The 16,481-nt window shown below is 35.5% G+C and overlaps 4 protein-coding genes across 4 annotated transcripts; 1 reads left to right on the forward strand and 3 right to left on the reverse strand.

Annotated features, from left to right (window-relative positions):
- Window positions 1–110: 110 nt before the first annotated feature.
- On the reverse strand, window positions 111–2,229 carry LOC105163455 (uncharacterized). Its single transcript, XM_011081807.3, has 2 exons — window positions 2,089–2,229; window positions 111–507 (listed from the first exon to the last, which is right to left on the reverse strand). The coding sequence occupies exon 2, from the start codon at window positions 500–502 to the stop codon at window positions 302–304; it is 201 nt and encodes a 66-aa protein (XP_011080109.1). The 5' UTR covers window positions 503–507; window positions 2,089–2,229; the 3' UTR covers window positions 111–301.
- A 1,416-nt stretch (window positions 2,230–3,645) lies between these two features.
- Window positions 3,646–4,946, forward strand: LOC105164586 (uncharacterized). Its single transcript, XM_011083273.3, has 2 exons — window positions 3,646–4,518; window positions 4,606–4,946. Exons 1-2 carry the CDS (start codon window positions 3,713–3,715, stop codon window positions 4,733–4,735), a joined length of 936 nt encoding a protein of 311 aa, XP_011081575.2. The 5' UTR covers window positions 3,646–3,712; the 3' UTR covers window positions 4,736–4,946.
- Window positions 4,947–7,680: 2,734 nt separating this feature from the next.
- On the reverse strand, window positions 7,681–8,809 carry LOC105163464 (NDR1/HIN1-like protein 10). Its single transcript, XM_011081818.3, has one exon. It carries the CDS (start codon window positions 8,664–8,666, stop codon window positions 7,884–7,886), a length of 783 nt encoding a protein of 260 aa, XP_011080120.2. The 5' UTR covers window positions 8,667–8,809; the 3' UTR covers window positions 7,681–7,883.
- Window positions 8,810–12,557: 3,748 nt separating this feature from the next.
- On the reverse strand, window positions 12,558–15,675 carry LOC105163474 (protein HOTHEAD). Its single transcript, XM_011081829.3, has 5 exons — window positions 15,323–15,675; window positions 14,595–14,991; window positions 14,124–14,434; window positions 13,646–14,031; window positions 12,558–13,388 (listed from the first exon to the last, which is right to left on the reverse strand). The coding sequence occupies exons 1-5, from the start codon at window positions 15,405–15,407 to the stop codon at window positions 12,765–12,767; spliced, it is 1,803 nt and encodes a 600-aa protein (XP_011080131.1). The 5' UTR covers window positions 15,408–15,675; the 3' UTR covers window positions 12,558–12,764.
- Window positions 15,676–16,481: the final 806 nt, after the last annotated feature.

Raw genomic sequence — 16,481 nt, forward strand, 5'->3', positions numbered from 1 at the left:
CTCTTCATCTTACATCTTAATTTAAGCAAACATTTTAAATAGTTCTCTCAGTTAAAAACTTTACAAAATTTTGTCTGCTAAAAATTCAAGTCTAAAACATAGCACTAATATTCTTTAAACCTAATTTTGTATTCTACTCTCCTTGCAATGTACAAAAAGACCAGTTCGATCTAATCCTTGACTGCCAAAAGCTGCTAAGCTACAAAGGCTAACTAATTGTTACACATCTTATTGTAGAAATGCACAAATCAGCACTTTCTTCCCCAAAATAGACGGGGGATCGATTTGCAGCATGAAGATTTCATTTTGAAGATTGTGGAGGAGCAGTCTTTGGGTCTTGTTTTGGTCCTGAAACGGCTGCGGTTGCTGCAGCAGTCACAGCAGCAGCTGCAGCGCCAATCTTTGCTCCACCGGCAGCTTTCATTGCACCGCCAATTTTAGCAAATGCAGCAATTCCTCCTACAAGTATGGCTCTTAATGCAACCGTTGGTTTTACCGACATGATATCTGCAATACCCATCTCGATATCAGTTTGGCGGATCAAGATATTCCAAACAGAATAAGAAAATAATGGAGTTGGAAGAAGTTCAGGACAAGAAACAGTTGCAGACAAGATTAGTTACCACCTTTGTCTGAAGCAAGATATTTAGTTTAGGGCAGTGATCAATTTGACAACTAATAAAGCTTAAACTATTTCTGCAGCCTATCTTAATCTTCCCCTTAACATCTTTAGTGCTAGTAAACATGGATGCAGCAGATCTAGAGAAGCAAAAAAACCAACACTCAGAATTTTCTCAAGAATATTACAAGTTTCAACAGGAATGCAATGTTCAACTTTAAGTCTGAAATTCAAAGATAATGGTAAAGACCGAAAGACAAGAGATGTTCATTAATATAATACGCAACTAAGCTCAAGCTATGCTGTGATTTCTTAAACTTGATAGGATATAAGCCAACAATATCCACGCAAACCACCATGACAAGAATTCTGGGGTGCCAACAATATGGTTGGAGAAATAATATGGCATGGAGGGAGTGTGAATGACTACATTTCTGGATACATATACATATGATCCAACATAACGACTTTCAAAAGGAGAGGATTAATAATAAAGGAAATAGCTGAGCAAACTCACAGAATAATGTCTGCTTTTTCTGCGATTAGAAGTACAGAAAATTATATAAGCATGGAGTCTTTAAAAGGAGCGACTGCATACTTTCTCATCCTCTTTTGATTAAAAAGACTAGATCCTTTACAATTTGAGTATCTTGATCTTTGCTCATTAATTGGGCTAATCGTAATGTAAACGTTGGCATTATTTTACGCACATTACACTAAACAACAGTGCTACTAAATCTGAGAGAACCCTACACAAGCAGCTCCAATTCACAGAAAACGAATGTAGCTCTCCAACACCGAATAGATAGTACCCTCAAAGGCAAACCATAACTACAAATTATTAAGAGAAACTACCAAGTCCGTTTTCACCAATCCTAATTTTGCCAGATCCTTCAACCTAAATTAGTTCAGTGCCAGTTTTCTGTATGCACCTATCACGATATGTTTCTCATCTCCAATTAGAGGGAAAAGGCAAAAGGCTAAACAATTAACACATAAATCAGAAGAACGAAATTCAGAAATCAAAGTGCTCATAAGAAGGTTGCCTCTAATTCAAGCTCAAAACTCCCAATATATCCCATTCACACCCAATAAATCAACATCTTATCAAAATATCATTCATAAGTTATCTTCATCACACAAAAACAATCCTCTCCACAGAAAAAACGAAGCAATAGCTCAACATCCATCAATCCTCCACATTCTCAATTCTGAAGAAAGCAAATGAACCCAAATCAAAAAACCAAAAATCTGGCACAAATCAGTGCTCGAATGAATTAACGCATAAATTAAAAACAGAAAAATCAATTCACACACTTAAAGTTGACGAACAAAAATCAAAACCCAAAGATCCAATGCCACCATACCAAAGATACATGACATATTCAATCAGCTGATGAATTCAATTGAAAAGGCCGCGAAAAAAACTCAAACAACTAAAACTGAAAACTGAGAAGCAGAAATCATACCTTAACTCAGAGCTCAATAATCTATCAATGGGATCAAACACTACACCTTATTCTTCGAATTATAGATATATATATATATATATATATATTATATCCCTTCTGCTTCTGCGTGTGATTTCAATATAAAATTTTCTTCCTAGAATCGAGCGGCAAGAAATGAAGCCGTTGCTAACTGACAGTACGTTGTCGTACGGTCTTTTGGGCCAAATGGACCGAATTTTACTGGATTCTGGACCAAGTTATTGGGCCGAAGTTGAATTGTCATTCTGTATTTGGGTCAATGGGCTCCTTACATATACAGGCCTTCATACATTGTTTTCTTCTATAACAGGCCCACATAATTGAAATTAGCCCATTAAGATGTCATCCTATTTATTTTTTTTCCTTTTTCTCTTTTCAGATAAAATATAATAAATATTTAACTATTTAGACATTTGATGCTCATATTTGCAAGGCCCACATTCTTGATACTTAGTAATTTGTGCCACATTATACGTATATTTATACATTTATTAAGATAGAAAAATTATATAAATTGTATTATTCAAGTTTTGTACATAAAAGGTACCTGAAAATACATATATAAAATAAGAAAAGAAACTATAAATATATGATTTTTATGACATTCTTTTTATAAAAGAAGATAATGACGTAATGTTGAAAAAATGAAAAACTTATCAAAGGTTAATTATACAAGACCGTTATCGATAGATATTTACTCAAGAAGTGAATAATCAAACAACAACGTACAATTTACAATTTGAATTTGCGCTATAATAATCTCCACACAATTTAAGAATTTTTTTCATAGCCTTAAATCCAAGCTACCAATTGAGATATTGCAAGAAACGCCAAAAACTAAAATGAAAATGTCAAAGAAACGTTTTAATATTTTTTTAAAAAAGAAGCATCTAACCCCACTTCGCCTTATTGTATTTTTTTACTCTCGCATTTTGCGATACTTTTTATTTTGATCTATATAATTTCTATTTTGGTCTCATTTATGGACTATAAAAACCCTAATATTCATTCAATTAATACTTGATTTTGTTTTCTTTCCAATCATAATGGACCAAAGAACGAGATATGCTGAGATCAAAAAGAAAATAAGTGTCAGTTCAATATTTCGAGTCCTACAGTTAGTAAAATAATGGCAAAATAAATATTAATATATAGGTTAAAACATATATAGAAATTAATAGGAATAGAAGACACAAAGAAGAGAAAGGAGGTTAAATGTTTCTTTCTCCAAATGTTAAGGTACTTTGTAAACTTTTTCTTTAAAAAAAATTAAATAGCCTACGTGGCTATATTACAATTTTGATAAAAGCTAATTTGGATTTAATACTTTCTTGACACAACACAACTTTCCAATCCTAACACTTGTGAGTACATCTCCTTTCATTTCTATCCAACCCTACGTACACCATCTATCCTTTCTTACAACCAGAAAAGAAGGGACAAACACCAAATACTCAATTCAATCAAGAAACCAACCCCCTCCCTCGCAAAAAACACAAAAAACCAAAATCCTCATGATCCCCATCTCCGCCGCACCCGCAGCCGATATCTCACACACTACGCACAATCACAATAACAAAACCACCATATAAATCATATAGCCATGCAATCCAACAACATTATCATTCCCAATAATCTCAACAAAAGAACAAACACTTGTACACCGTCAAGAAAAAACAACAACAATAATATTACGAGTATCAATACCATTCCTCACCACCGTAGCCATGTCTCCACCACCCAGGCATGCGCCGCATGCAAGTACCAACGCCGCAAGTGCGCCTCCGACTGCATCCTCGCCCCGTACTTCCCGCACGACCGCCAACGCCAGTTCTTGAACGCCCACCGCCTATTTGGCGTTAGCAACATCGTCAAGATCATCCGTCACCTCGACCCACCGGCCAGGGACCACGCCATGCGGACCATCATCTTCCAATCCGAAGCACGTGCGGCTGACCCCGTCGGTGGCTGTTACCGGATTATACGTGAGCTTGAGCAACAGATAAGCCTCGTCAAGGCGGAGCTCGAGATCGTGCTCCACCAGCTCACGCTGTGCCGTGCTGCCGCAGCACGACAGGTGGAGTCGACGCCTCTGTCGTCCATTAGCGGGGAGCTCGCGTGGTCGTGCAATGAAGAGGCAAAATGGGGGGGAGATTGCGGAGAGAACGATGATGATGAGGTGGTGGTGATAAATGATGTGAATTTATGGAATTGCATGCATGAAAATACGAACGGATATGCAGAGTCTATATCTTCTTCGTTTGCAGCTCAAGATCATCATCGGAGGAGCCTTTCGTTCGACGAATGCAATCATGATATGAAGGCCATTCTTGATCATTTGTCGGGTGATGATCATGATGGGACACATGAGGAGTTCAAGTTTGATTCGCATGGGAACATTCTACCAAGGTTTTTGAATGTCTAAATGATTGATTAGTGAATCATTGTCAGAATTAACCTCGTATTAAAATCAAAATTTGATGTGATTGTGTGCAGCAAAAATGCGATCCTGACAGAGGAAAACCCGACATTCAAGGAAGAGGATGAGCCCTTATCATATATTCAAGATCACCACGATTTAAAGGCTGCAGCCACATTCTTCACCCTCACAAACTGTGATTTTTAACGTTTTCAACACAAAGCTTTGTAGACAAGTGAGTAGTACTCATCTATATATGCACGTACATTATTTTTGCTACTTGTTAATTTTCAACATTCTTTCCATTCATTTTTCCCCCCTTTTTTTCTTCTTTGTATTATTGCATAGAAAATAGCAAATTAAAACGACACATTTCTCATTTTCTGATGGCAACCAATTGTGTACGTATACAGAAAATTTTAACTCAAACATGTTGGCATGATGTAAGTACATAGGTTTTACTTCAATTTACAGTTTAAGAAAAACGATTTAGCACACGGTAAATGGAATTACAAGTGCAATGTGATTCTGATCCATGTCCTCCTTTATGCCCTTACTTGCTTAAGCATCTAAAAGTATAACTGGAACATTTCCGGTGTTATTTTCATGTATTCCTCTCTTCCTGATCAAGCAATCGAATTTTCAAGCTTACATAAAATTTTAAAACTTTCCAAAATAAATTAAATTAACACCCCCAAAAAATTCTTACTAAATTTTGACACGCAACATTATAAATTTAACCTTTATTGAAATTGAATGATTACTAAATTGGTCAATTACACTTACTATCCTTAAAGTATATCGTGTGTCGCAAGCATTCCCCCAAAATTTAAAACATATGAAAAAGGTCCACCTTACTTAATGGCATTATGATTCCTTTAGATCGTGCTGGTGCGATATGATTGTTGAAGTGTCAGTTGGAATTTTCTAAATATTTTTGCCCCCTTATGTACAGGGGTATATATATGTTTGAGTCATAACGCACACCTATAAAAATAAAAGAAAAAGAAAAGAATGATAAGAAATCAAGCAAAATTACATCCAAAAAAGTGAAGGTCCATAATTGCAGTAGAGGTATGTTTATTTGAAATTATATATTAATTCTAATTTGCTACTCATTTTAGAAAATTTCTAATAGTAGATCAAATTCACAAATTTCTTGTGCATCATATCAACAATCAAAGTATTATGTTGAAAATTTTTGTGGAGAAAAATATAAATGTAAAGAAGAGGTTGCGATTCAAACATCTTGGATACCAAATAATTCCATAAAGAAATTTACAAGTTGCGTCAATCGAAATGTAAGATACCAATATCATATTACTATTTCATACTTATATTAGTTCGAATAATAAAATGAACTTACAATTATATCTGGAGAAAATAAAAAAAGAAAATCTAGTACAATTTTTTGGTGCAGCAAACCTCAATTTCTTGGGTATAATTTTGGTTTTATGCTTCATTTTTTTTATTTTTATGTGTTTTGGAGAATGAAATATTCAGAAAGTTCCAACAGACACTTCAACAAACATAAAAACCACACCTACGCCACATCAATCACACGAGTCTAACGGAATTATTAATGGCGTTAAGTAAGGGTGAAACTCATGAACTTTAGAGGGGTGGTTACAATATAAGATATATTTTGAGGGTGGGAAATGCAATTATGAGATGGGTGGAGGAGTTGGAAGTTAGAAATGGGTGATGAGGAGAAGGTCGTGAATCCAACCGCATGACAGCTTTCACAAAACAAAACCTTTTCCTTTGTACAAATAAATAATAGCCGCAACTTTACTTCTCTTTTCCTCATCATATGTGTTTGTTTCCAATTCTGTTTTCTATTTCTGCCAATACTTTGCCTAATACAAATTAGAAGGCCGTTCACATGTGATATGGTGTATAGGGGCAGAACTGGAAACTGAATTAAATTTATTCTGTAAAATATTGCTGGGCTTTCTTTTCCTTTATAAATGATATCAATTAAATTATTACAACCTTTTTCCGATTTTCCACCGACGCGCAACGCACATTTCTCACGCGCTCCACCTAATGCTGCATTCAATAGCTGTAAATACACGTAACATGTGACACGCCTTTACAACTTCTGTTTTTGCGCTTTTTTTTTTTTTTTCTTTCAAATATTACATTTATATATGTTTATTTATATAAACTATTCTCATCTTCTACATAATTACAAAAATCTTAAATATAATTACAAAAATCTTAAATATTAGAAGTAGTTTGTATAATTATATAGAAATTTTTTATGTTCCTGAGAGTATACATACAATTCCAAGAGGAATAATTATACTCCCCTTCCCTGAGTTTGATGTAATTATATTTAAATTTTTTATGGTTTAAAAAATTATATCTAGTACCCCTAAAGTTTGTTTCATGTAACAAATAAATTCATTTATTAGTTAAAATTTATCGAATTTGCTGATATTAATAAAAAATAAATATATATTTACACTCGATTGACTTATTATATGTCAAATAATTTTTTTTATAACCAAATTACCCTCACACGTCTTCAAGCATAATGTATGTGGGAAATTACATCTTCACCGTTATAAGAGTAGTTTAGTTCGAAAAAAATTATTTGACATGCAATATGTAAATAGAGAGTAAATATAAATTTTTATTATTTTTTTGTTTAATATTTGATAAATTTTAATTGATGAAGAGACTTATTTGTTAAATAGAAGCAAATTTTAAGGGTGTTAGATATAATTTTACAAATCACAAGAAATTTATGTGTAATTATATCAAATTTGAAAGGAGATGAATATAATTATCCCATTCCAAAAAGAAGGAGTAATTTGTGAAAATTAACCATAGGTCAAACGGCGTTAATTGCCATAATTATATGCCAAACTGAAACTGTTTTGGCTCGCCAATTAATTACATGATGAAAAGCGCAAACCTGTATAGTTAATGGCATATGCAAGTCAACCACAAGTAGGCCAAGATTACTCATCCAGTGGTTTTTCTGTTCTTGAAATTAATAACATATCTTCTTTGGAAATCGTATTAATTAAGACTTTGATTACCAAAAATGAATAACATTTTTGAGAAATTCTAATTCGATTTCTAATAAGATATGATGATATTTTCAATCAAGGCGAAAATGATGCTAAATATTCACCGAGTGAATCAAATTTTGTATCCGAATTTCAACAGTGAATTCCAATTCATATATACGAGAATTAAGCTTTCCTATTGCTTCCTAATAACAATCATATACCAAAACCAATAGAGAAAATTCAAATTAAACTCAAAAAGGAAGGAAAAAAATGAAATAATTTTTTGGTAGAAAAAAAATATATGCTCACACCTTCCGCATGATTTTTTATCAAACTGTCCAATTGATGATCTTAATTCTCGGATCGACCTTGCACTTCAGGTTGGAAGTCGTCGCAGTCGTCGCCGTTTTGCCAGTGGGGATTGAAATCTTAATTCCGTCGCAAGTAACTCTGATTTTGAGCTTCTTTGTTTTGATTTTCCCGATTTGCGCCTTCATTTTCGTTTCCAACTGAATCTGAAGCGGCAAATTCCTGCTCCTGAAGCTAGATTTCAGCGCTGAAATATCGGTTCCGTCGGGAAACGGAGAATTGGAGCTCGAAATGACGGTTCTCAAGCTAGTGACGTTCTTTCTACCGTGTGCGAAGCCAGGAAAAGATCCGTCGCCGATGTCAACATCGCCGGAGAGTATCTTCACCGAGATTTGGTCGTAGAGGAAGGTAATTTTGCTATTACGGTTACGCGCGATGAGAGTGACGTTGAAGGAGGAGGTGAAAGCTGTGTCGGTGAGGTTGAATTTGGAGAGCTGAAGAGAGGCCACGGAGAACGAAGGTCGGTAAGGTCGGTAGAGCACATAAAATACCGCGCCGGCGATAGCGGCAAGCAGGAGGAGGAGAAGAATCACTAGAGTCGTCCAGAGGCAGCAAGAGCAGCAGCAGCCTCTGCGGTGGCTCCGCCGCACCGGGGGACGCGGACGGTAGGCTGGACGAGTGGTATTGTAAAGCTGCGCTTTATTTGCTGGGAATGCTGGAGTACCGCCGCCGTTAACTGCTGCCGGTGCCGCGGTGCCGCCATTGGCGGTTGGCTTGGCTGATGGGTACACTTTGTCTGTCATGTGTAGAGAGAGAAAATGGGGGGATTGTTTTTTAGAGAGAGAAAGACAGAGGGAAGAGAAGGTTTTGGAAGATATATGAAGAGGTTAGAGTGATGAGAGAGAGAGAAGAACTGCTTAACTAATGCCTAATTACAATTAGTGACTAATACTTTTGAACTGAACGCCTAATCACAATTAGGCACTACTAATAACACATTACTCATTGTAATGAACTAACCAACACTTACAAAAACAAAAAGAGAGAGAATTAAATTGAATTGAAATTCAAAATCAGACATCATTAATATTAACTTCGTCACCAAAATCAAAAAGCTATTTAACTAAATTTACTTTCTCATAAGATAATAGATTTTAAATATCAAATGGTTTACCAAACATCTCAAGATTTTAAAAACTTATAATCCTCTAAATTCAACAATGAGGACATTATGCATCCAATACTAAATAATAATAACTTATGTAAATAGATCACAATTAAAAGGATGTAAATATAATTATTTTTCATGAAAAAAGAGTAATAATAAAAAGGAAAAGAAATAGGAATTGAAACGTGAGTCCATGTTCTTTGCGTGTAGAAAAGAGATGTTGCCAGCTCACCTGCTGCCTATCTTTGTATATCTATACGCTGTTGTGGACAACCATTGCCTGCCGCCCGCCCGCTCCTCGCTCCATTTTATTTATCATTTTTCTTATAACCTCATAATTATCTACCTTTTAATTTTATTATTAAATATAATTTATTACATTATTTGATATATTTCAATATTAAAATATTGATATGAGATAATTTATAGACTCTTTATAAATATTTGAAAATGTTGTTAGAATTGTCTCAATTTAATGTCACGCCAATCAAATTTGATTTAAATAAGAATTTTTCTGTAAATATAAATTAAGTATAAAAAAAATTAGAATAATTAATATGTCACTTGAACAATGAGTCCCTAAACTATGTTTAGACAGGGGACAATTTGTCTGTTTGGTGTATTTGTTAGATATTTATAATTTTTCAAATAATGAAAAGGTATTTGTAATTATAATAAATATTAGGAGAATCCACTGTAATTTATTATTTCTTTTTAATATGCGACTCATTTTATTATTTAATGTATTTAATTCAATTTTATACAAAACCAAAAAATCAATAAATTAGTATAAAAATAAATAGACACCCACATTCATGAAATCCAAACTGAGAAAGTTGTAATGCCTCGACCGTACTGATCAATCGCCTAATCAACATCACTGTTGCTTTGCATTTATCCAAACAATCATTGGTAGAAGGAAATAAAATGGGCCAATTGGATTTCATTTCTGTCTCATGGACTGGTTACTCACCACCTAATTAGTACATTAATCATAATTGAGCTTTCTATTAAATGTTCCCTCCAATATTTGGGAGATTATTTTTGATAAAATTCTGCTTACAAAATGACGAGGGTAATTACTAAAAGACTAAACTGTCCTTCAATTTTGAAGAAATTTGCAATAAATGGCAGGATCCGCGCATGAAGACGTGGACCCGACTCGACCCACCTAACCCGGTCCAGTTGACCCGCCCACTCTGATAACCGCTAGATCACCTGACACTCGGACTATCAGATGATGCCACATGGCAAGCTCTTAAACAGTACCATATATTATAAATACCAACATTTATGAACATTTATAGACAAGTGCATTTATCACATTTCTTGATTTCAATCGCTCTTCACTGATAGCTTTCGACCCCATTTTTCAAACTTAAGCATCGAAGGGCCTTAGATGGGGGCTACCCAGCAAGTCTAACGTGTGTTATGTTTTTAAGGATCCACTTGTAGGAAGCTCAAAAAAGGATCTAGCAACCCGATCTCAGGATACCAGGTTCAGCGACCCGACCCCAAATTGTGTGACCTGCATCACAAAACAATTTTTGACCTTTTTTTTAATTACCTTATTCTTTGTGAACTTCACAATTCGAGTTGTTTTATATTACTATTTTCTTTTTGCTCGAAGTCTGTTTTTGAAATTCATACTTAAATATCTAGAGACCAAATTATTTGCTAAAATATAAAATGACTTGAGCTTCACTCGAGCTCAAAACAATTGAATTTCTAATCAAATCTTACTCGAGTTGGGCATTTTCATTTATTAGTAGGTCGCCTTTTTTAATTTTGTTTGGCTCAAAGTCACTCTTTAACATCTTAAAATTGAAGTATCACAACTGCACCACTTGTTTCTTGTGGCTCATAATTTTTTTGCTAAGGATTTGTGGACCAATGCTTGGGCAAAAGAAAGTGAACCACCTTCCTTTCCCTTTATTTTTACCTAACTATTATTTTTGGAAAAGGAAACAATTACATGAAAAATGGGGCTATAAATTATTTGAGTTTATCCGAACACATTATTGTACAAATTTATTTGATTTATTATCGATTTTCAAAAATTATGTTTGAATTCAGTTTGATTATAGATCTAATTAAGCTAAAACGAGTTTTAATTTGATCAAACATTAATTCAAGTTGAATAATTTGATATTTTTAAATATATTTTATTATTTTTTAATTAATTGAATTGAGCTCGAAAGTTTATTGAATAAAAAATTTGTTACAGTTTGATATGCTAAGTTCAAGAAATTGAGTTTGAGCGAGATCTTATAGATCGATTTCAATCGAGTATCAAATAATTATGGACTGGGACTTTTTATTACAAATATTATTAGTTACATCTTGTAGTGTAGTTAACAGATTCATACTATATCATAAAATATTACATCATCTATTTCTTTAAAAAATATTTTATAGGTAAAATTGAGCCGTAAATTCGGTACACCAAATGCTAGACTGAATATTGAACAAAATTAATCGGTTCAATTTTGATAATGGTAAAAAAAAAATCGTGTATATTGGTTCGGTATTCGATAAATTGAATATTGTTTTGGTCGAGATATAAAAAATAGTTAAAAATATATATTGAAAATAATAATTACACATGTTATTTACTTTTCAAAACCTTTAATTAAAATAATTAATATATCTAAAAATGTGCATAAAAATTTAAATATATAAATAAAGATAATAAACTTTCGATATTTGAGGCGACTCGATAAAATGACAGACTATGACACTAAAAGTCAAAATCGAACTAATGGCGAACTTTTTGACAACAATAGAAATGTAATACCAAATTATATTTTTTGATTTGATTTGATTCTGATATGTGCGGAATTTTCGATTGACGTATCAAACTATAAAACACTCCTGATTTTATAGATATAAGCTGTATATTAAATTTATAATATAAGATGAAAATATAAATTTGCGATAAAGAATTCAAACCCACAAATAATATGGCTTGCAATTTAGACTTGTTGGCTCAAGAGCCAATCGATTTTTTGTCGAAGTTGTGGTCCCACTACAAAGCGTGCAACTTAAAAATTACGTCATCTATATTATTTAAAGAAAATTTGTAATATGTTGGCGATTTAAACTTGTTGGTCAAAAAATCATTCGAGTTCATGTGCAATACATGTTTGCGTGTGTAAAACATACATTATTTAATATATTTAAAGAAAATTTTATACTGTTGATGTAGTTGTGATTTTGATGCAAGAATGAAAAGAAAATTTTACCTTCGACAAAACAATTCACCAGGTAAAATTACGTTTAGAGAGGGAATTTTTGGAGGAGGAAATGTATTGAATATCAAATTAAATGAATAGTAACTTCATGTAAAAAAAATAATATTTTTAGTATTTATAGAGGTGTTGAGAGATATGTAGTGTGGTAGGGTATATGTATTAGCCTCTGGTTTATATATATATGAAAAAATTATTTTTTTATCTCTATACATAAATGTGTATTACTAATATATACATCGTCGACTGTGTATACTAAATGAAATAAAAAAAAATTATGAAGCAAATTCCAAGTAATTAGAGATAGTTGATGAACAAGAAAGAACGACAAATGGGGCAGTACGAAGAGAAGTGGTGATGCCAATTTCACATCCTCAACTGGCAAACTCATGAAACCAACAACAGAAATTACTACCAATTTTCTCTACAACAAAACACAAACTCAGCCTACAGCTACATATTATGTTATTAGTGCTGCCCCTCTACACTCCACCTGCTTTCCCTAATCTCTCCCTCAATATCTTCACTCCCATGTACCGCCCCATCATCATGACCGTGGCCTGAGGATTAGTCCCCGGGGAGTCGTAAAACGTCGATCCATCAACCACACGCAGCCGCTCGACTCCAAGAACCCTGTAGTCGGGGCCGACGACCTTTCCCACATGGCACCCTCCATGATAGTGCCAAATAGTAATGACAGTATCTTTGCAGAACTGCTCAAGGGACTTCGTGTCATTGGTGTGCTTTGGTATGAGATTGACATTGGCCTCAACACTCATATTCAGCAACTTCTCTGTCGTTTCCTTGTCCATCTTCGTGTAGTTGGTGAAGTGTTTCGACTGCAAGATTTTCTCTATGATGCGTATACCGTCCACACACTGTGCCACATCGGCCGGATGGCTGAAGTAGTTGAAGGTGATGGAAGGGTTGTCGTCGATGTTTGTGTTTGTTAGGCTGATTTGGCCTTTTGACAGGGGCCGGGCTATCTTTTCTAGTATGAAGCCTCCCATGAATGCTTCATGCGGAAGGTTTTGTTTGCTTCGCCTGTAGTTGTGGATCGCTGCGTGTGTGCGTTGCTTCGGGGGGATAGTTGAAAGCTGACCTATCTGTTTAACAGCATTCAAATCAAGAAAGTGTAAGCATTAATTCTTGGCTAATTCAATGCTACTGTTAGATCATATATACTGATATCAACATCACATTATCATATTCTGATTCAACGGTTCAAGGAGTTGGGCACATGCCCACTTGGGCAACATTGATCACGTCCCTCGTAGTTCTTGGGGAAAGAGTTCAAAATGTGACAAAAGAATATAACAAGTTCCACTACCCAAATTTTCAGTTTTTAGCCCTTTTAACTCACCTCAGCTGAAGCAATTCCATGATCCCTACGAATGCTATCGGACGATTGTCCGAAACCACTGCTGGCCTCAATATACACTCCCAACTCGGTAATCCCGACGGTCTGTATCAACGACTGCTCAATCGGTCCATTAGTAGGCACGAAAATCGTGTTGAGTGGGTTATCGGCCATGTCTCTCCCCACAAACTCATTCTCAAGCACCAAAGGAATGTTGAACTTCTCGAGCTCTGCCTTGGGTCCAATTCCACTCAGCAGCAGCAGATGAGGACTCCCAATTGCTCCCAACGACACGATGACTTCACTCCCTGCCCTCTTCGATAGAACTGCTCTGTGCGTCATCCCGTTTTCGTCCTTGATCACAACTCCAATTACCTTAGGCCTTTTCCCTGTCAAGGATAAAAACAGTCACATATAGCATTGCAAATAATTCTCATACAAGCCAAAATTTGTGTAACTTCCTGTAACTCTTCCGACCTACCTGACTTGTCAAACTCGATTTTCTGAACTGTGGCGTGTACTAAAACACGAAGGTTATCGGGATTGGCAGAGGCCAAAAGCTCAGCAGCCGTGTGGCGACGTCCAAACTTGTCGAAGATCGTTCCGCCAACTTTTGTTCCGAATTTGTGATCATATGTGAATCCGTTGAACGGAGAAATCCCAACTTCTAGCAGCCCGTCTCTTACTGCTTTCTGCCACGGCATGAGCCGTGGCTGGTGCACGATCTGCTTCTCGATCCACGGATATGATTCGTTCACCAGTTTAGCATCCCAACCAACGCTCTTGATGTAACTGCAGGTCCACGGATTCATTCAATTGAGCACAATTCAAGTGTTACAATTCACAAGTCACATCGGTGCAGGGTTTAGGAGGAGCTAAGGTACAACTTTAAAAGTTGATTTTAATAAATATAAATAATAATTAAAAGACAAGCGACTGATGGGAGTTGTACCTTGTGCTTGCCCGGGTGTAGAAACCAGCATTGATGGCAGTTCCTCCGCCCAACACCCTAGCCCGGGAATTAAACACACCGTCGGTGGAGACGAACATCTGCGACGCCGACGTCTCCGAGACGTCCGCCAGCGAGATGTGGAAGTTCTGCATGAATGAAACGTTCGCGTTCGCAAACGGCGTGCCCCCTCTCTCCAGCAGCAAAACGCTGTAGTTCTGGGAGAGGGTGGCGGCGAGGGGGCACCCCGCGGTGCCCCCGCCGACTACTATGTAGTCGTATTCCCGTTCTCCGCCGGGCTGGGCGTGCCACGCGGCGGAGGACGGGGGGGGCGAGAATGAACTGGCGGGTCTGATGAAGGGGTAGCGATAATATCCCGCCGGATGTTCATCCTGCATGCCTGCACAGTCCAGTACTCCAAGATCAATTTTATATACAGTCGGAATGTTCGGAGGAAAAACATGCAGTACAAACAATTCATTCTTGATTTGAGAAATATATGAATATGTATACACACACACACGAGTTTGTGCGTGTATATGGACTAATTATGAGACAAAAATAGTGCTGTTACACTACTGAAAAAGCAGTCTTGATTTGAGAAACATAGGACTTGTGTGTGTTTATCTATATGAAAAGAAAGAATAAAAGAAAAACACACACACACACACATATATATATATATATATATGAAAAAGAGGAGTGAGAAAGAAGAGAGAGAGAGAAAGAACCTTGACAGAAGGAGAGCACAGTGGTGATCCACACAACTACATACAAGTAGAGAGCCGCAGAGTCACCACTAAAAACCAAAGCCATTTGTTGGCCACACGCACAAAAACCTCAAGAAAAACACACACTAACTAGTTCAATTCCCTCCCTCTGGAGGGATCTCTCTGATCTTTATGTGGCTTCCGCTGGTTGGTGCCTTGTTCTCTGTGCATGTTTGTAAAAACCATATTATATATATATTTCCCAAAAGGATGATAACTGAATTTTCTATCTTTTTATTTACTCCACCTAAATATACACATCACGTATGGAAAACATTTTCTTCAAACATGCAGAAGAAAACGGCTTTCACGCACAACCTGTGCCGTCCAACACAGTATCCATCAATTTATAATAGAAGATCCAGACTGAATTTACATGCATGCCCTTTGGCTATGGCATGCATGCACTGATCATAGGGGTAATTACAGTGCTTGTACAATAATTTTAGAATATATAAAATTTTTTTATTTATTTAAATTTTGCAGCAGGTTATAATAGTTTCTATGTCACAGAAATCCCAACTGGGAAAAGTGGCATTTAATGGTAGAAATTTAATGTTACAGTTGGTGAAGAGATAAATGCTTCCCACATATATAAATCTTTATCTTAATTATCATTTTTATTTATTCTAGGGTGTGATGGAAGTACATGTGGACACCTACAAAAGCCAGCTGCATTTTCTGCTCACACACGCATATATGGCAGGCAACATTTAAATCAAGCCAACTTAGTAATTTATGTGTGTACGTCTATATGGGATGTGTTGTATTTTTAGTCTTGTAATTAATACCATTGTTTTGATATTTTATTCGCATACTTTTTTAGGGTTGCTAAATGATTCTTCATATATATATGTACATTAATATCACAAGAAAATTGGTTGAGAAGTGGTATGTGTCAGTTAAAAAATTGTACAACGTATTTTATTGGTTGATTTTTGCTAATGTGGCAATTTATGCTATGTGGGTTTTTGTTTTTTTTCCCCCCACATTTATCATAATTTATTCAGCTAATAAAATATGTTCTTTCCAATTTTTTATTGTCACATTATACCACTTTTCAACCAACTTAAAAAATTCACATGAAATTTGTCTTGAAATTGTGAAATTTGAAAAGGTG

The sequence above is a fragment of the Sesamum indicum genome, linkage group LG1 (assembly GCF_026168435.1).
Source record: "Sesamum indicum cultivar Baizhima isolate 11 linkage group LG1, ASM2616843v1, whole genome shotgun sequence".
NCBI lineage: Eukaryota > Viridiplantae > Streptophyta > Magnoliopsida > Lamiales > Pedaliaceae > Sesamum > Sesamum indicum.

What these genes read in the sequence shown, in the direction of transcription:
- LOC105163455 (XM_011081807.3), bottom strand. Translation starts at nt 502, where the DNA reads ATGTCGGTAAAACCAACGGTTGCATTAAGAGCCATACTTGTAGGAGGA.
- LOC105164586 (XM_011083273.3), top strand. Translation starts at nt 3,713, where the DNA reads ATGCAATCCAACAACATTATCATTCCCAATAATCTCAACAAAAGAACA. An exon ending in CATGGGAACATTCTACCAAG is followed by an intron (nt 4,519 to 4,605) that starts GTTTTTGAATGT and finishes GATTGTGTGCAG; the next exon opens with CAAAAATGCGATCCTGACAG.
- LOC105163464 (XM_011081818.3), bottom strand. Translation starts at nt 8,666, where the DNA reads ATGACAGACAAAGTGTACCCATCAGCCAAGCCAACCGCCAATGGCGGC.
- LOC105163474 (XM_011081829.3), bottom strand. Translation starts at nt 15,407, where the DNA reads ATGGCTTTGGTTTTTAGTGGTGACTCTGCGGCTCTCTACTTGTATGTA. An exon ending in TGTGCTCTCCTTCTGTCAAG is followed by an intron (nt 14,992 to 15,322) that starts GTTCTTTCTCTC and finishes TGGACTGTGCAG; the next exon opens with GCATGCAGGATGAACATCCG. An exon ending in ATGGAATTGCTTCAGCTGAG is followed by an intron (nt 13,389 to 13,645) that starts GTGAGTTAAAAG and finishes GCTGTTAAACAG; the next exon opens with ATAGGTCAGCTTTCAACTAT.